General features: G+C 35.1%; 1 protein-coding gene and 1 long non-coding RNA gene across 5 annotated transcripts in view; both read right to left on the minus strand.

Moving 5' to 3' along the window:
* The window catches only part of GKAP1 (G kinase anchoring protein 1), an 89,716-nt gene that overhangs the window by 44,214 nt on the left and 27,883 nt on the right, over nucleotides 1-17,619 (minus strand). For all 4 annotated transcript variants that reach the window (XM_053907835.1, XM_019423549.2, XM_019423547.2 and 1 more), the window contains exons 6-7: nucleotides 16,591-16,714; nucleotides 14,177-14,199 (exon numbers count right to left, since the gene is read on the minus strand). In XM_053907835.1, the coding sequence (XP_053763810.1) occupies nucleotides 14,177-14,199; nucleotides 16,591-16,714 (147 nt within the window). The remainder of the gene's footprint in view (nucleotides 1-14,176; nucleotides 14,200-16,590; nucleotides 16,715-17,619) is intronic.
* On the minus strand, nucleotides 1,340-2,653 carry LOC128778570 (uncharacterized). The gene is made up of 2 exons (XR_008424162.1): nucleotides 2,043-2,653; nucleotides 1,340-1,800 (listed from the first exon to the last, which is right to left on the minus strand). It is a non-coding gene; the product is annotated as an uncharacterized LOC128778570 (long non-coding RNA).

A 17,619-nucleotide genomic window follows, 5' to 3' on the forward strand; every position in this document is an offset into this window, starting at 1 on the left:
TTTTACTCTGATGTCATCCCACTTGTTTGTTTTTGTTGCCTCTGCTTTTGACGTCAAATCCAAAAAATCATTGCCAACAGTGGTGTCCAACTTACCACCTAGGTTTTCTTCTAGGAGTTTTTTTTAAGTTGAAGTATAGTTGACATACAATACTAAATTCATTTCAGGTGTACAACACAGTGATTCAACAATTCTATACATTACACGATGCTCACCACAGTAAGTACAGTCACCATTCCGTGTTGTAATACAATGCTATATTATTATATTCCCTATGCTTATAGAACTTTTATGTTATTCCCTGTAACTTTTTCATTTTATAACTGGCAGTTGTATTTTTTTTTTCAGTATTTATATGGTCCTTTATTTGCCTAGAGTGTTTCAACTGCTTCCTCACACACATAATTCTTTTTTTTAATTAATTTATTTTTATTTTATTTTTTAAATTTACATCCAAGTTAGTTAGCATATAGTGCAACAATGATTTCAGGAGTAGATTCTTTGATGCCCCTTACCCATTTAGCCCATCCTCTCTCCCACAACCCCTCCAGTAACCCTCTGTTTGTTCTCCATATTTAAAAGTCTCTTATGTTTTGTCCCCCTCCCTGTTTTTATATTATTTTTGCTTCCCTTCCCTTGTGTTCAACTGTTCTGTGTCTTAAAATTCTCATATGAGTGAATTCATATGATATTTGTCTTCCTCTGATTAATTTCACTTAGCATAATACCCTCTAGTTCCATCCACATAGTTGCAAATGGCAAGATTTCATTCTTTCTGATTGCTGAATAATATTCCATTGTATATATATACCACATCTTCTTTATCCATTCATCCATTGATGGACATTTGGGCTCCTTCCATACTTTGGCTATTGTTGATAGTGCTGCTATAAACACTGGGGTGCATGTCCCCCTTGGAGACAGCATACCTGTATCCCTGGATAAATACCTAGTAGTGCAATTGCTGGGTCAGGGGTAGTTCTATTTTAAATTTTTTGAGGAACCTCCATACTGTTTTCCAGAGTGGCTGCACCAGTTTCCATTCCCACCAGCAGTGCAAAAGAGATCCTTTTTCTCCGCATCCTTGCCTGGAAGTTGTATTTCTTAATCTCTCCATTTTACCTACTCCTCCACCACCCTCCCCTCTGGCAGCCACTAGTTTCTTCTCTATTTATGAGTCTATTTATGAGTTCTGTTTCTTAGTTTTGTTTTTTAGATGCCACATATAAATGAAATTATATGGTATTTGTTTTTCTCTGTCTGACTTGTATCTCTTAGCATAACACCCACTAGGTCCATCATGTTATCACACATGGCAAGATTTCATTTTTCTTCCTTCTTCATTTCTTCTTCTTCTTGCTAACTTTTCTAGGAATTTTATGGTTTTAGGTCTTACATTTATATCTTCAATCCATTTTAAGTTAATTTTTGTGTATGGTATAAGACATTGGTCCAGTTTTCCCAACACCATTTATTGAAGAGACTGTCCTTCCCCATTCTATAGTCTTGCTTCCTTTGTCATAAACTAATTGACCACATATGTGTGGATTTATTTCTGAGCTCTCTATTCTGTTCCATTGATCTGTGTCTGTTTTTATGCCACATTTAAAGTTTGGTATACCAAACTTTAACTCCAGTACAGTTTGAAATCGGGGAGCATGATACTTCCAGCTTTGTTGTTCTTTCTCAAGACTGCTTTGGTTATACATGGTCTTTTGTGATTCCATACAAATTTTAGGATTGTTTGTTCTATTTCTCTGAAAAATCCCACTGGAATTTTGATAGAGAGTGCATTGAAACCTGTACATTGGGGCGCCTGGGTGGCTCAGTCGGTTGAGCGGCCGACTTCGGCTCAGGTCACGATCTCGCGGTCCGTGAGTTCGAGCCCCACGACAGGCTCTGTGCTGACAGCTCGGAGCCTGGAGCCTGTTTCGGATTCTGTGTCTCCCTCTCTCTGACCCTCCCCTGTTCATGCTCTGTCTCTCTCTGTCTCAAAAATGAATAAATGTTAAAAAAAAAAATTAAAAAAAAAAAAAAGAAACCTGTACATTGCTTTGGGTTGTTTGGACATTTAAACAATATTAATTCTTCCAATCCATGAGCGTGGGATATCTTTCCATTTATTTGTGCCTTCCTCAATTTCTTTCATCAATTATAGTTTTCAGGGTACAAGTCTTTCAACTCCTTGGTTAAATTTATTCCTATGTATTCTATTGATACAACTGTAAATGGGATTGTGTTAATTTCCCTGATAATTTGTTATTATTAGTATATAGAAACGCAACAGATTTTTGTATATTGATTACATACACTTCATTAGTTCTAACAGTTTTTTGGTGAGGTCTTTATTGGGTCTTTTCTATACACAACATCATATCATCTACAAATAGTGACAGTTTTACTTCTTCCTTTCCAATCTGGATGTCTTTTATTTCTCTTTCTTGCCTAATTGCCCTGGCTAGGACTTCCAGTACTATGTGGAACAAAACTGTTTGTAACAAGTCACCTTTTCATAAGCATTATATACCATTATTTCGTATCCTCACCAACAATTCAAATCATGAGATGCTTTGGTTTTTGCCAAACTGGAGGTTAATTAATATTCTCACTGTGGTTTTAATTTGCATTTTCATGATTAATACTGAAGTTAAACATCTTTTCATATGTTTTTAGGCAATATATATATATATATATATATATATATATATATATATATATATTCTTTTGTGAGTACTTGTTTTTTCATCCATTCTTCAACTGAGCTCTATTTTGGAAAAAAATCTTTTCCTATGCTGAAGATTATCCTTGCACTTTTCTAATATATTTTGATGGAAAGAAGTCCTTCATTTAATGTATAAATTTGAATCTAGTGGGTTTTGTGTCTTTCCTACCCTAAAGTTATAAAAATATTCCTATATTAGCACCTAAAAGCTTTATAACATAGCCTCTGACTTTTAGGTTTTTGATCCACTGTGGAGAAATTTTTATGTATGATATGAAGTAATAATCAAATCTTGTTTTCCATAAAAATACTCAATTGCCCCAAAATAATTTATTTTAAAAAGTTCATCTTTTACCCAGTACTATTCCACATCACTCTGTTACAGATCAAGGTTACACAGTGGTTGGCCTGTTTCTGTGCTATTTTTTTTCTAATGGCTATTTATTTATCATTATCCCTATACCTACTATACTAATTATTAATTTTATAAAAAATCTTGAGGGACACCTGGGTGGCTTAGTCCGTTAAGTGTCTGACTTTGGCTCAGGTCATGATCTCATGGTTCGTGGGTTTGAGCCCCGCATGGGGCTCTGTGCTGACAGCTCAGTCTGGAGCCTGCTTCCGAATCTGTCTCTCCCTCTCTGCCCCTCTCCAACTTGCAACCTGCCTCTCTCTCAAAATAGACAAACATTAAAAAAAAATCATGAAAAATTTTGATATCTGGTTGGGCAAATTCTCCTATCTTTTTCTTCAAGAATGTTTTGGTTATTCTTGGTCCTTTGCATTTCCATATTAATGTTTTACAAGTGCTTTAGTTTTCAGTTTAAAAACTACATTGTCAGGGCGCCTGGGTGGCTCAGTTGGTTAAGCGTCTGACTTCAGCTCAGGTCATGATCTTGCCGTCCGTGAGTTCGAGCCCTGCATCAGGCTCTGTGCTGACAGCTCAGAGCCTGGGGCCTGTTTTGGATTCTGTGTCTCCCTTTCTCTGCTCCTCCCCTGCTCACACTCTGTCAATCTCTCTCTCAGAAATAAACATTAAAAAAAAAAAAAAACCTAAATTGTCAAAACAAAACAGAAACAGACTCATAAATGCAGAGAACTGGTGGTTGCCAGAGACAAGGGGGTGGTCGTGGGAGACATAGATGAAGGAGATTAAGATATACAAGCTTCCAGGAGCGCCTGGGTGGCTCAGTTGGTTGAACATCTGACTTCAGCTCAGGTCATGATCTTGTGGTTTGTGAGTTTGAGCCCCATGTCGGGCTCTGTGCTGACAGCTCAGAGCCTGGAGCCTGCTTCAGATTCTGTGTCTCCCTGTCTCTCTGCTCCTCCCATGCTCATGCTCTGTCTCTCTCTGTCTCTGTCTCTCAATAATAAATAAACATTAAAAAAAAATTTTAAAGATACACAAGCTTCCAGTTATAAAATAAATAAATCATGGGGATTTAAAGTACAGCATAGGCAACATTCTCAGTAATATTGTAATAACTTTATATGGGGACAGATGGTAACTACACTTACTGTAGTGAGCAATCTGTAAGGTATATGAATGAATGTTGAATCATTACGTTATATACCTGAAACTAATGTAATATTGCAGGTCAACTTTACTTCAATTAAGAAAAAACTGAATTGTGGGGTGCCTGGGTGGCTCAGTTGGTAAGCATCCGACTTTGGCTCAGGTCATGATCTTATGGTTCGTTAAGTTCAAGACCCATGTGGGACTCTGTGCTGACCTCTCAGAGCCTGGAGCCTGCTTTGGATTCTGTGTCTCCCTCTCTCTCCCCCTCCCTGCTCATACTCTGTCTCTCTCAAAAAAAAACAAACATTAAAAAATTTATTTTTTATTTTTTATTTTTTTTTTAATTTTTTTTTTTTAACGTTTATTTTTCAGACAGAGAGAGACACAGCATGAACAGGGGAGGGGCAGAGAGAGAGGGAAACACAGAATCGGAAGCAGGCTCTAGGCTGAGCCATCAGCCCAGAGGCTGACGCGGGGCTTGAACCCACAGACCGCGAGATCGTGACCTGAGCCGAAGTCGGACGCTTAACCGACTGAGCCACCCAGGCGCCCCTAAAAAATTTTTTTAATAAAAATTTAAAAAAATAAACTAACTTGTGATTTTGATTGGGATTGCACTGATTTTATAAATTAATTTGAGAAAAAGTGACATCTTTATGACAATAAGTCAAGGTATATTCCTCCATTTAAGTCTTTACTCTCTTGCAATAAAGTTTAAAATTTTCCCAATATAGGCCTTCCACATCTTTATTAAATTTATTGCTAGGTGTTATTATAATGTATTATTGTAAAAAAAAATACTGATTTTAATTACACTGTCTGCTGTTAGTGGCATATAGAAATACAAACAATTATTGAAACTGTATCTTCATTTATAGTGAAAGTAACTAAAGCTAGCATTATAAAAACCTTTTGTCAGCCTCCCTACCAGGAATGCAAAAATAACTTTCCTTATTTCATAAACTCCTATAGCTCCACAAGGGTAAAACAGTACATCTACTTTGAAAAACTGTAAGTAGTTTCTTACAGTTGAACATACATACATCAAGGCAACAAAAGACTCAGCATAAGGAATATAGCCAACGATATTATAACAATGCTATATATGATAGCTACACCTGTGGTGAGCACAGCAAAACATACAAAGTTGTCAAATTACTATGTTGTACACCTGAAACTAATATAACATTGTGTGCCAAATACACTCAAATTTAAAAACAAGAAAGAAAAATAGGGGCACCTGGGTGGCATTGTTGGTTTAGTATCAGGACTCTTGATCTCAGCTCGGGTCATGATCTCACAGTTCATGAGTTTGAGCACCACACTGGGCTCTGCACTAATGGCACGGAGTCTGCTTGGGATTCTTTCTCTCCTCTCTGCCCCTCCCCTGCTTGTTCATTCTCTCTCTCTCTCTCTCTCTCTCTCTCTCTCAAAAATAATAATAATAATAACAAACTTAAAAAAATAAAAAAATAAAAAATAAGAAAGAAAAACAAACATACATCTACCCCATGACACAGCAATTTCATTCTTAGGTTTTTACCTAAGGGAAATTAAACCTATGTTCATAAAAAGACTTGAATGTTCACAGGAGTATTATGTATAATTTAAAAAGTAGAAACAACCCAAATGTCCAACTGATGAATGTGTAAATAAAATCAAATACAATGGAATACTATTAGCAATAAAAAGGAATGAAGCACTGATACATGCTACAACATAAACAAACTTGTAAAAACATCATGCTAAGTGTAAGAAATCTCAAAAAACCACATTTTGTATGATTCCATTTATACTTAATGTCCAGAACAGGCAAATCTATGCAGACCACATATATTACTTGTTACTTAAGCTGGTGGGGGTGGGGGAGAAGCTGGTGGCTGGCTGGGAAGAAGGGGTATGGGGAATAACTGGTCATGTGCACAAGGTTTCTTCAGGGGTGATAGAAATATTCTAAAATCAGATTATGGTAATGGCTGCACAACTCTAAATAAACTAAAATCGACTGAATTATAAACTTAAAATGGATAGCTTTTATTGTATTACACCTAAATAAATTGATTTTAAAAAATGCTCTAACAGCCTTATCCATAATGGCAAAAAATGGAAACTAAATGTCCATTAATAGGAGAATAAATAAACACATTATGATATATTCACACCATGGAATACAACTTAGCAATGAAAAGGAAAAAAAGTACTGATACACACAATATTGATAAACCTTCAACATTTTGGGAGGGAAAGAGCCAGTCCAAAGAATAACATATTGTATGCTTTACTTTAAATAAAGAGGCAAAATTAATCTATGGTGATAGATATCACAACACTGGTTGCCTGTGGGAAGAGGGGGCAGAGTACATGAGAAAATGGCATAGGGCAGCAGGGAACTTACTGGTGTGATGGAAAATGTTCTTTACCTTGTTAGGGATGTAGGTTCGTATAGTTATATTTATGTGTCAAACTTCATCAAACTGCACACTTAAGACCTGTACATTCTATTGTGTGTAAATTATACTTCAATTAAAAAAACAAACCTCAATTTCTTTATCCATTCATCAGTTGATGGACATTTAGGCTTTTTCCACAATTTGGCTATTGTTGAGTACTACGTGGCAATGAGAAAGAATGAAATATGGCCCTTTGTAGCAACGTGGATGGAACTGAAGAGTGTGATGCTAAGTGAAATAAGCCATACAGAGAAAGACAGATACCATATGTGTTCACTCTTATGTGGATCCTGAGAAACTTAACAGAAACCCATGGGGAGGTGAAGGAAAAAAAAAATGAGGTTAGACTGGGAGACAGCCAAAGTGTAAGAGACCCTTAAAAACTGAGAACTGAGGGTTGATGGGGGGGGGTGGGAGGGAGGGAAGGGCAGGTGATGGGCATGGAAGAGGGCATCTTTTGGGATGAGCACTGGGTGTTGTATGGAAACCAACTTGACAATAAATTTCATATATTAAAAAAAATAAATTAATTAAAAAAATAAAATAAAAAAACAAACCTACCTTCCTACTGAGTCCCTATTTCCTAATTGAAGAACACATCATTTATAGAATAAACTGACAAATATTAATGCTTGAACAACATTCCTTTTAAACTTCCAGGGGATGCAAGGCACCTTTAGAAGAACAGTCTCCCAGCTTTACAGTTTTAAGATACATTAATATATAGTAACATGCAAACCTCAAATGCTCTATCTACATGCGCGATTTCTCTTTTGCTACATTTGAGTGCTTTTAACTTATCCAAGGGGAAATCTAAATAATGGCATTATTAAATGAGCTATTATATTAAAGATGACATTATATATGATGTAAGTCTACTTTCTTCTCCTCCCTAAGATAGATCCTGGTAGATTCAAGTCTTAAACTTGAAATATTTACTTATTAAGCCCTTATTATGCTACATATGGTCTACTCTCATGGAACTCATTATCTACTGAAAAACACGAAAATTAACACATAATAATAAATACAATTAAGTGCTCTTCTACAGACATGTCAGAAATAGCAAGTATCTGTAAGACATGCAGCCACTTCTTCCTCTTTATAAATGGCACACATAATTAATCAATAGTGGAATTTTTTCTTGCTGAGTAAGGATGCAGTCTCAGAATTCTACCTACATGCAATGCTCCATTAAATGGAAGGCCCTAACAATGTGCTTGAACAGACAGAAGAAATAAAATCAATGTGCTTCTGATATATTGTAAAAATATATGGGAGAAACAGACCCAAAAAAGGCTAGAGAAGGTTTTAGTGAGAAAGCAGGACATTCATTCATTCATCAACCAACTTCCATTTACATTACCTACTATGTGAAGGGAATTAGAACTAACAGGAAAACTAAATCAACAACATATAGTCCCAGACCTCTAGGAACTCATTCTAGAGAAGAAGCAAAACAATGATAAAAGTGTTGAGTGCTATGAAGTACATACAGAATACCCTGGGCATCTAAATAAGACCAGGATAAAAATGACTCTTTAGCCAAGTTCTGAAGCATAGTTAGCCAAATAAAGATGGAAGGGGAGTGACATCACCAAGATGGCGACATGGGTTGTTCCTGACTTCGCTCCCATCCCAGAACTAACAACTATTCATGCATAAGATACCACTGAGAAAGATGGTAGGGAAGAATACATAGGTAGACAAGGCAGCATGAAAAAATACAGTATGTTCAGAAAAGCTCTAAACACTTTTGCATGCTTCATGCAGGGTCAATCATGACATATGAGAATGATTTTTAAAAAGTAGTAAGGGGCGCCATCTGGGTGACTCAGTTGGTTAAGCGTCTGACTTCCGCTCAGGTCATGATCTCACAGTTTTTGAGTTCGAGCCCTACATGCTCTGTGGTGATAGCTCAGAACCTGGAGACTGCTTCGGATTATGTGTCTTCATGTCTCTCTGCCCCTCCCCCACTCACGATCTGTCTCTCTCCCTCTCTCTCAAAAATAAACATTAAAAAAAATTTTTTTTAAGTAGTAAGGGAAGAGCAATGGCTGGGAGACTACTGGTCTCATAAATTCTCCTCTACCATTCAATTATTACTATATGCATGTATTCTTGAAGTAAAAATTTTAATTTAATGAAAAATATGCTCTAAAAACATAATGGATAAAGGAAATAATCATTAATAGTTGCTAAAAGCATTAAGGGGAAACTTTATAATGGTTGACAACACTTGAACCCACTGATCAAGTTTTAAAATAAACTTTTTATTTATTTATTTTGAGAAACCAGAGCGTTGGGGAGGGGAGAGAGAGAGAGAGAGAGAGAGAGAGAGAGAGAGAGAGAGAGAGAGAGAGAGAATCCCCAGCAGACTCCAGAGTCAACACAGAGTCCAACATGGGGCTCGAATTGATGAACGGCGAGATCATGACCTGAGCAGAAACCAAGAGTCGGACGCTTAACCAATTGAACCACCCAGGTGCCCCTAAATTAAACTTTTAATTTTAAAATACTCTTAGATTTACGTAAAATTTTGGATAGTACAATTTCCATATATCTCTTACTCAGTTTCCCCTGTTGATAACATCTTACATTATTATAGTATGCTTTCCCACTAAACAACCAACATTGGTACAATAGTATAGCTAGATTCCACGCTTTATTTGGATTACACTAGTTTTCCCCTAATGTTCTTTTTCTGTTCCAAGATTCCACCTGGGATATACTACATTTAGTTGTCATGTCTCCTTAGCCTTCTCTGGTCAATGTCAATTTCTCAGACTTTGTTTTTAGTGACCTTGATAGTTTTGAGCAATACTAGTCATTCAGGTCAGGTATTTTGCAGAATGTCCCTTAATTTGGATTTGTCTAATGTTTTTGTTTGACTGGTTTTATGTGTTTTTTGCAAGGAAAATCACACAAGTATAGGTCATTCTCATCACATCATATCAAGATGGCATGCTATCAACATGAAATATCACTAATAATATTGATCACCTGGTCAAGGTTCTGTTTACCAGGTTTCTACAGTGTAAAACTAATTTTCCTCCCTTTCTGTACTCTATTCTTTGGAAGCAAGTTACTAAGTACAACCCATACTCAAGAAGAGTGGAGGGAGTTAAGCTCCCTCTCTTGGAAGGGGAATATCTGCGTAAATTATTTGTAATTTTCTGTATGGAAGATTTGTCTCTTCTCTTTTATATATTTATTCAATCAGTTATTTATGTAAGTAATAGCCAATTCTTCAAGATCAATTTTATTATTATAAAAATAACCATTCTACATCCCCTAATGTGATATAATAGGAAGTAAACCATACCATGTAGGGAATATTTCTGCTTCCCTCATTTCCTCAAAGAAAAGTTGAACTTCAATCTGTTAGCCTCAAAAGCTAACAGTTTACAGGAAAAGCTGTAAAGATGTACCCCAGGATCCCCCAGTAACCATGCGATCTACCATGAGGTGAAGCCATAGATAGCAACTGAGACTTGGGAGAGAAATGAAAAATCCTAAACTTCCATAAATCCCTGGATCCAGTCAACTATGAGGCCAGTTCTTTCCCTAACCTTCCATGGTTTGGTTATACCAATCAAACAAGCAATTCTTTCTTGCTTGTGCTGGACTGAGTTGGGCTTCTTACTTACAACCAAAGAGAACTAACAACAAATATAATAAATACAAATAAGGAAAGGCATGGGAGCAAAAATCAGTTCAGGACATTGAGAAATAGGAAACAGGCTGAAGAGCTAATGTAAAGCCAGATTTTAGGTGAGGTATTTTGTTTTGTTTTGTTTTTAACTTGGCAGAATTTATTTGCTTTTAAAATTTAATGGTCTAACTAGTTTTGGTAGTGTTAACTATGGGGTTCAATTTTTAGCACATACTATTTGGTCACATACTGATCATTTATAATTTTGGAAATGTTACTTTTCATCTAACATAACTAAGGCCTAAAATGAATAAATTATTCTTCCAAACTCATACATCTAAGGTAGACATACAAGAAGCACTGTGCAACAAAAAGGAAACAGGCTATGGAGCCAGATAAAACCAGGTTTGTTCCCTAGTTCCCTCACTCTTCCATTGCTTTTTATTTTTGATATAATTTTTAAATACATATTACACAGACATAATAAAAAACTTCAACAATTTACACTGGGAAAAGTAAGCCTTTCTCCTTTCCCAATAAGCCCTCCTTCCCCTCCCTTTGCTAACCACTATTACAACTTCTTGGGTACTCTTTAAAGATAGTCTATTCAAGAGTACTGAAGACTTGACCTTTTAGACTTCAAGACATATGATGATCACTAAAAATTTTAAAGCTACTGAATGGTACCAGGATTGCGGTTGGGAAGGCAAGATGAAAGTGGAGCTAAAGAGAAAGCAGTACCTATGAGACACTCCACCTTGCAGCACTGGCGTTTAAAAAGACAACATAATAGGGGCACCTCAGTGGCTCAGTCGGTTAAGCATCTGACTTCGGCTCAGGTCATGATCTTTCAGCTGTGAGTTTGAGCCCCATGTTAGGCTCTGTCCTGACAGCTCAGAGCTTGAACCCTGCTTCAGATTCTGTGTCTCCCTCTCTCTTTCTGCCCCTCCCCTGCACATGCTCTGTCTCTCGCTGCCTCTCAAAAATAAATGTTAAAAAAAAATTTTTTTAAAGACAACACAAGAAAATTAAAAACAAAAACAACTTTAAGGATCAAATAATGTTCCTTAAAAGGCATGATTAGTTAAGGTTTCTAAGAGGTATATACAAGCACCTATTCTATTATTCATTCTTCTTGTCTAGAATTCTCATGGGATATTCTTGACTATACTGTAGTGAAGAATGGGTAGGGGACTGGTATAGCAGTGGCAGCCAATATGTCCTGGACATTTAATGAAGAAAACTTGTTCCCATCTTCTAGTCCTGATAGTGTCATTTTTATTCTAAATGTTTCATGGTGAGAAAGATTATAAATAATTGGGACTAGAAAGAAAGCACTGAGATTAGTAACACAAAATCAAGACGGATGGAATAAGCAAAACGGGAATGATGTAACCCAAGAACAAGTTTAGTTGGCAGTTAGAGGAATATACCAGAAGTACCCCTCATCATCTATAATAAAGTAAAAAATCTTTTCTCTTTTGAATTTTATCCACTAAATACCTGATTTAAGAAGGAATGGATGAGATGCATATTGTTCTCAACAGAAGTTAGGAATTTTAAAGTTCCCATGGGGGAAAAAAAAATCTCTTGGCATAAGTAACATATTAGAGATAGGAAGAATTAAGCCAATTATTGAGTATACACTGTAACAAAGACTCATATGTTTTTAGGAGTAGAAAGCAGATCTCATTTCAGACTTGAAATCAGAAATATTTTTTCAGGCTTATTTTTGAACTCTCTGAAAAAGTTCATCTAGATTCCCAGAGCAATGGCATAACCATTGCAACATTTAAATATTCAAGTCATAAGAAAGTGAGTAATACCTCTAATGGAAATGGAACATAACTTTGGTATATTTTTAACAAGTGTCAAAGGATAATGTGAATTACATGTTCTTTTGACCAATTTCTTAAAATAGTTACATAGGAAATAAATTATAATTAGACTGCATTTACAAAAGTAGGAAATGCCTTAATCATTAGGATTACTCAAAGTGAATTTTATTACCTATCAAATTATTTTTAACAGAAGATGATCAGAAAACAGCTGTAAAATACAATGAAAGACAAAATATATGCTGTGTCACATACCTATGCTTGTTTAAATACAACTTAGATTGAATATATTAAATAGATGAGATCCTGTCATTCTGCATTATTTTTTCCTCTTTCAAATCAGGAAAGCAGGAAAAATAAGCATGGAACAGTTTATAAAAATTATTTTTCCCTCTACTAACAGTTGCTGGTAGTCTCTTAGGAATAGGGAGTACCATTTGTACCTGCTTTCTCATTTGCATAAAGTTATCCTCCAAAGAAGTCAATGGATTAAAAGATAGACTCAGTTCAAAAGTACATGTTTTCCACACTTCAGACATGCAATGAATACTCAGACTGTATTTGTGGTCATTTAAATTTTAATCTAAGAAATGGTGACTGTGGTTTTTAAATTAAAAAAAATTCTACCATCTGTTTTAATAAATCAATTTTCTGCTTGCGTGCAAAGTTAAGGACTATATTATTACTATAGTCACAGAGCTATTCAGATGTGGTTTTCTTAGAGATGATTTCATTTCTCTGACCTGTCAAGTAAATACCTGAAACAACACCAAAAATGGTCAAAAACCATTTATATACTATAAAGTGAAATCAAGGAACATCTGACCATGAAAAAAAATCAACTGATAGAATTACTAACAAGAATATATACATAACAGAATAGCAAAGCTTTCAAGTTAGTACCTAAAGAAGTGAAAATAACACTAACATTTTATTAGTACTTCCCTCAATATTAGAAGATATTTTATAGTAGTACCTCCCAATTCTAAAAGGTTTGTAAAATCTGGTATTGGAGTCTTTTTTAAAAAAAAAAACTATTAAAAAAATTTTTTTTTTAAATCTTTATTTTTGAGAGAGACAGAGCATGAGCGGGGGAGGGGCACAGAGATGGAGACACAAAATCCAAAGCAGGCTCCAGGCTCTGAGCTGTCAGCACAAAGTCCCACACGGAGCTCGAACTCACAAACCACAAGATCATGACCCGAGCTGAAGTCAGGACATTTAACTGACTGAGCCACCCAGGCACCCCTTAAAAAAAAAGTTTTTTTTAATGCTTATTCATTTTTTGAAAGACAGAGATAGTACGTGAGGTGGGGAAGGGCAGAGAGAGAGGGAGACACAGAATCCAAAGCAGGCTCCAGACTTTGAGCTGTTAGCACAGAACATCCCCACTTTGGAATGGGGCTTGAACTCACAAACTGCGAGATCATGACCCGTGCCAAAGTCAGCAACTTAAGTCCAGGTGTTCCTGGAGTTTTAAAAAAAAGAAAACCAATCAATAACCCTAGGAAGTTACGTGTGGGTGGTGCTACTTGTGATGGTGAATGGTAAGAGTAGCATATGATCCATAGGTATAAACTACAGAATCACAGCTAACCTCATAATTTCCATAATTCCTAAATATCTTCAGACATGGTTTCAGGATGTTTTTAATAAAGATTGGAGTGTTACACCACTTTTCCCTAAAATTTTAAGCTTACATGTGGTAACCTTTTGGGGTGTGTGTGTGTGTGTGCGCGCGCATGCACACACAGACACAAATTAGGATACTAAAGCCAAATAATATACTTCCTCCATGGAAATAGTATTTTCAATCTACTGCAATATATTTTACATCCTTATAATTGCCAGACATGACTGGATTCACTCACAACAAACCTATGGGTTGTCCTTTAAATAGCTAGATCTAAAAAAGCACTGCCAAACACTGACTTATTAGTCTTAAAATCATCAAGTATTTTCTAGAATAAAGATGGTTACAGTAACACTTACCTCAGTCTTTTTACTAAGGTGATCTGTAAATGAAAAAAAAATGGTGACATTTCACTGAATAAAATTAACAATAATATTAATACTTTATTAATATTAATAATTATTAATACCCAGTATGTAAAAATATTCAAACAAAGTAATTGAGAAGACTTGCAAAATTATAATAAGAGTTAAAGAAGTCATTTGGGGGTTGTCTAAAATATCAGATTTCTTCTCTAGGGATAAGATGTTAAATTTCAACACATAATTACTAATTTGCTCAGCTTAGGGACTACGTTTTATATCCCAGTAAATGCCACCCATACCACAGGGTATTATTAAATTTTACACATTTGAATTCCAAATAATAAGGTTTTTCGTTAAACAATTTTTTTTTTGGCCAAAGAGGTGAACAAACATGTCTAAAATCAAATCACAGGGTATTATAACTGCAAAATTGTACAGATCACTGCCTTTGTGGGGGGAAAAAAGTAGAAGAGTAATTTGGGTCCTTTAAACCTCTTAGTTTTAAAAATATACATCACAGTGCTTTGATAATACTATAAAAAATCTTAAAAAGTGACATATATTTATAAAATGAATACAAAAAAGAAGGCAATAAGAAAAATATCCAGATCCACAAATCATTGACTTAGTAACAACACAGCATTTTTGGAAAAGGATTACAGAATGAAGAAAAGAAAGACATAAGGGAGTCCACACAGATACAAGGCTGAAACTCAAGTACAAAGAGGGAGCAAGAGGTCTTATTTAAATTAGAGATAATCAGGATATCTAATATCTAACATTGCTTCTTATGCACAGCAGAAATTTTCTATTCTCAAGGACTAACAATAATTTAATAGAAGAGCATTCTTACGACTGAGAATTTAAAAGCTGGCCCAGTTCTCTAAAGCATTTGTTGATCTGAACAGAGTCTACAAGTATGGTAAATGTCAAAATCACAAGTTTCAACTCAAACTACCAAATCCTATTTATTTCTAATTTCCTACTTATTCCTAACATCAAAGTCATTCTTCTAGTGTGTTCTACTTAGCATACAATGAGATGCAAGAAACTGAGGAATAATCATAACTTTTTAAATCATATCTTGAAATAGTTGTCTAGCTTCCCCAGAACAGCATCATATTGATGTCTTTCTCAATCCATTTAATAAATTTACGTAGTACTTATAATCAAACATATGAAAAATAAAGTTTTAAAAAGCTTTCTTTTCATGTTTCTGACTAGTTTTTAATAATACATCTTATATAAAATCTTTCTTACCAAAACTGAAAACTCTAACATACACCTGTTTCTTTTAACCTCAAATAAGAAACTTAACATACATCTCTTCTTTTAACCCCTAAACAAACAAACAAAAAAAACCACTTAATAAGAGAGGCAGACTATAGGAAAAACTGTCTTGATCCTTACACCAAAGCAAAACAATGCTCTAAGTGTATTCCAAATTTCACAGATAGGCTTGTTTCTGAAAATGGTAAAGTATTTCACTGTATTGTTCTTTTTAGATTATTACTATAGTGTTATTAATCCTAACAGAACAAATGCCCAATGTATTAAGAGCTAAATTCATATGAATCAAATAGATCACTCTGTCAATGAACAAACGCAGTTCATTTTGTCAGCAACTATTCTGACATAAGCAAAGCACCGTCCAATAAAATTTTCTGTAATGATAGTAATGTTCCCTACCTGTTCTAATGTAGAAGCCACTAGTTACATGTAGCTACTGAGCACCTGAAATGTGGCTGACACAACTAAGGAATTTTTTATTTTAGTTCATTTTAATTAATTTATATTTAAATAACCACATATGAGTAGTAGCTACCATATTTTACAGCACAGACTTAGGGTTTTCACCATTTCTCACATCAAAAGCAATGTGTTTTATGATCTGCCTTTAATTTGTCTTTCTGTTCAATAAAAAAATATAAATGATATTATAAAGTTTTCTGGTAATAAGTCTCCTAAAAATTTGTATTTTAACTTTCTAAGGTGTAGTTCTAGATAATTTGAAGAGGTTGACCAATAGTGGATGAAACCTGAAGATACTATTCCAGGTGTACTGTAAGTCCAATCACTTTATGTATAAGGACAACAACGTTTCAAGATGACTCAAAGACTACAAGTACAATTTTTATTTTCAGTGAGTTTTAGAAAATGGACAAATTCTAATACAAAAAGATAAATTCATACTGAAGCTTTATGGGGATTTAATGACTGCTTTTAAGTTACACACCCCCCCTCCCCCAATTGTTTATTTCCAAACAGGGCTACATTTTTCACAATCTCAGTAACACATTAAAAAAACGATTCTTACTTATTTTAAAAACTAGCAAGGAACTTACAACTTACATATAAAAAGACTTAAAATAGTTTCTCTAGCATAATAGATTTCATACATATATTACCTTCAGATTGAAAATCTTTTAGTGATACTGTAAGAGGCCTGTCTTTTCCCTGATGATTCTTTCTTTTATCTTTTTTATTCATAACCTTTGATTGAGTTGAAGCACTTTCAGCATTTTCATACTCCTAAAAAGAATTACCAACAATTAAAATTGGTTAACACTAGTAAAAAAAAAAAAAAATCAACATACCATTAGGTAATATATTTCTTAAAGTTTTATTTTTTAAAGATAAATAGCAAATTAAAAAGTCAACACGTTAGGGGCAGCTGGGTGGCTCAGTTGGTTAGGCATCCGACTTGATTTCGGCTCAGGTCATGATCTCAAGGTTCAGGAGTTTGAGCCCCGCATAGGGCTCTGTGCTGACAATGCTGAACCTGCTTGGGATTCTCTCTCTCCCTCTCTCTCTGCACCTTCCCTGCTCATGCTATCTCTCTCTCTCAAATAAACTAGCCAAATTGTATAAAAAGCTGTTTTTTTTATTTTTCAACTCAATCTCTTGCCTCTTAAACATTAAAATAAAAACAAAAAGCTATACCTTGGTTTATAACCTCTCCTAGTTGCCACCTCTTCTTTATTTCAGGACCAAACTTAAGACAATCATCTATAGTCAACTTCCTTTCTCACCTCCCTGTCAAATCTGGCTTCCTCTGTTCTCTGCCACTAAAATTAAGGTCAACCTCCCTCTCAATGCCAAATCCAAAGACATTATTTTTTCAAACACCTCTTAGTTTCCTCAATACACTTCTAACTACTCTTCAGTCTCCATCACTGGCTTCTCTTCTCCAAACTCTTCTCATCATTATTCCACTCTTAAGCTATTCTTTTGCTTTATGACCATTGTTTCTCAAAATTTAAAGCTCTAATGATACACTCATGATTTTGGTATGTACAGACAACTCAATTGGAATGTTCAGTAAACATCTCCAAGCTAAATATGTTCACCCTGCCTTCCCTACTGGATCCTCTTGTTAAAGCACCTGTTTAATGCTACCATCATCACACAACTCTGTAGACTAGAAACCTGAGTCA

The sequence above is a fragment of the Panthera pardus genome, unplaced genomic scaffold, assembly GCF_024362965.1.
Source record: "Panthera pardus isolate Hobbes unplaced genomic scaffold, ASM2436296v1 HiC_scaffold_20, whole genome shotgun sequence".
Taxonomy (NCBI): domain Eukaryota; kingdom Metazoa; phylum Chordata; class Mammalia; order Carnivora; family Felidae; genus Panthera; species Panthera pardus.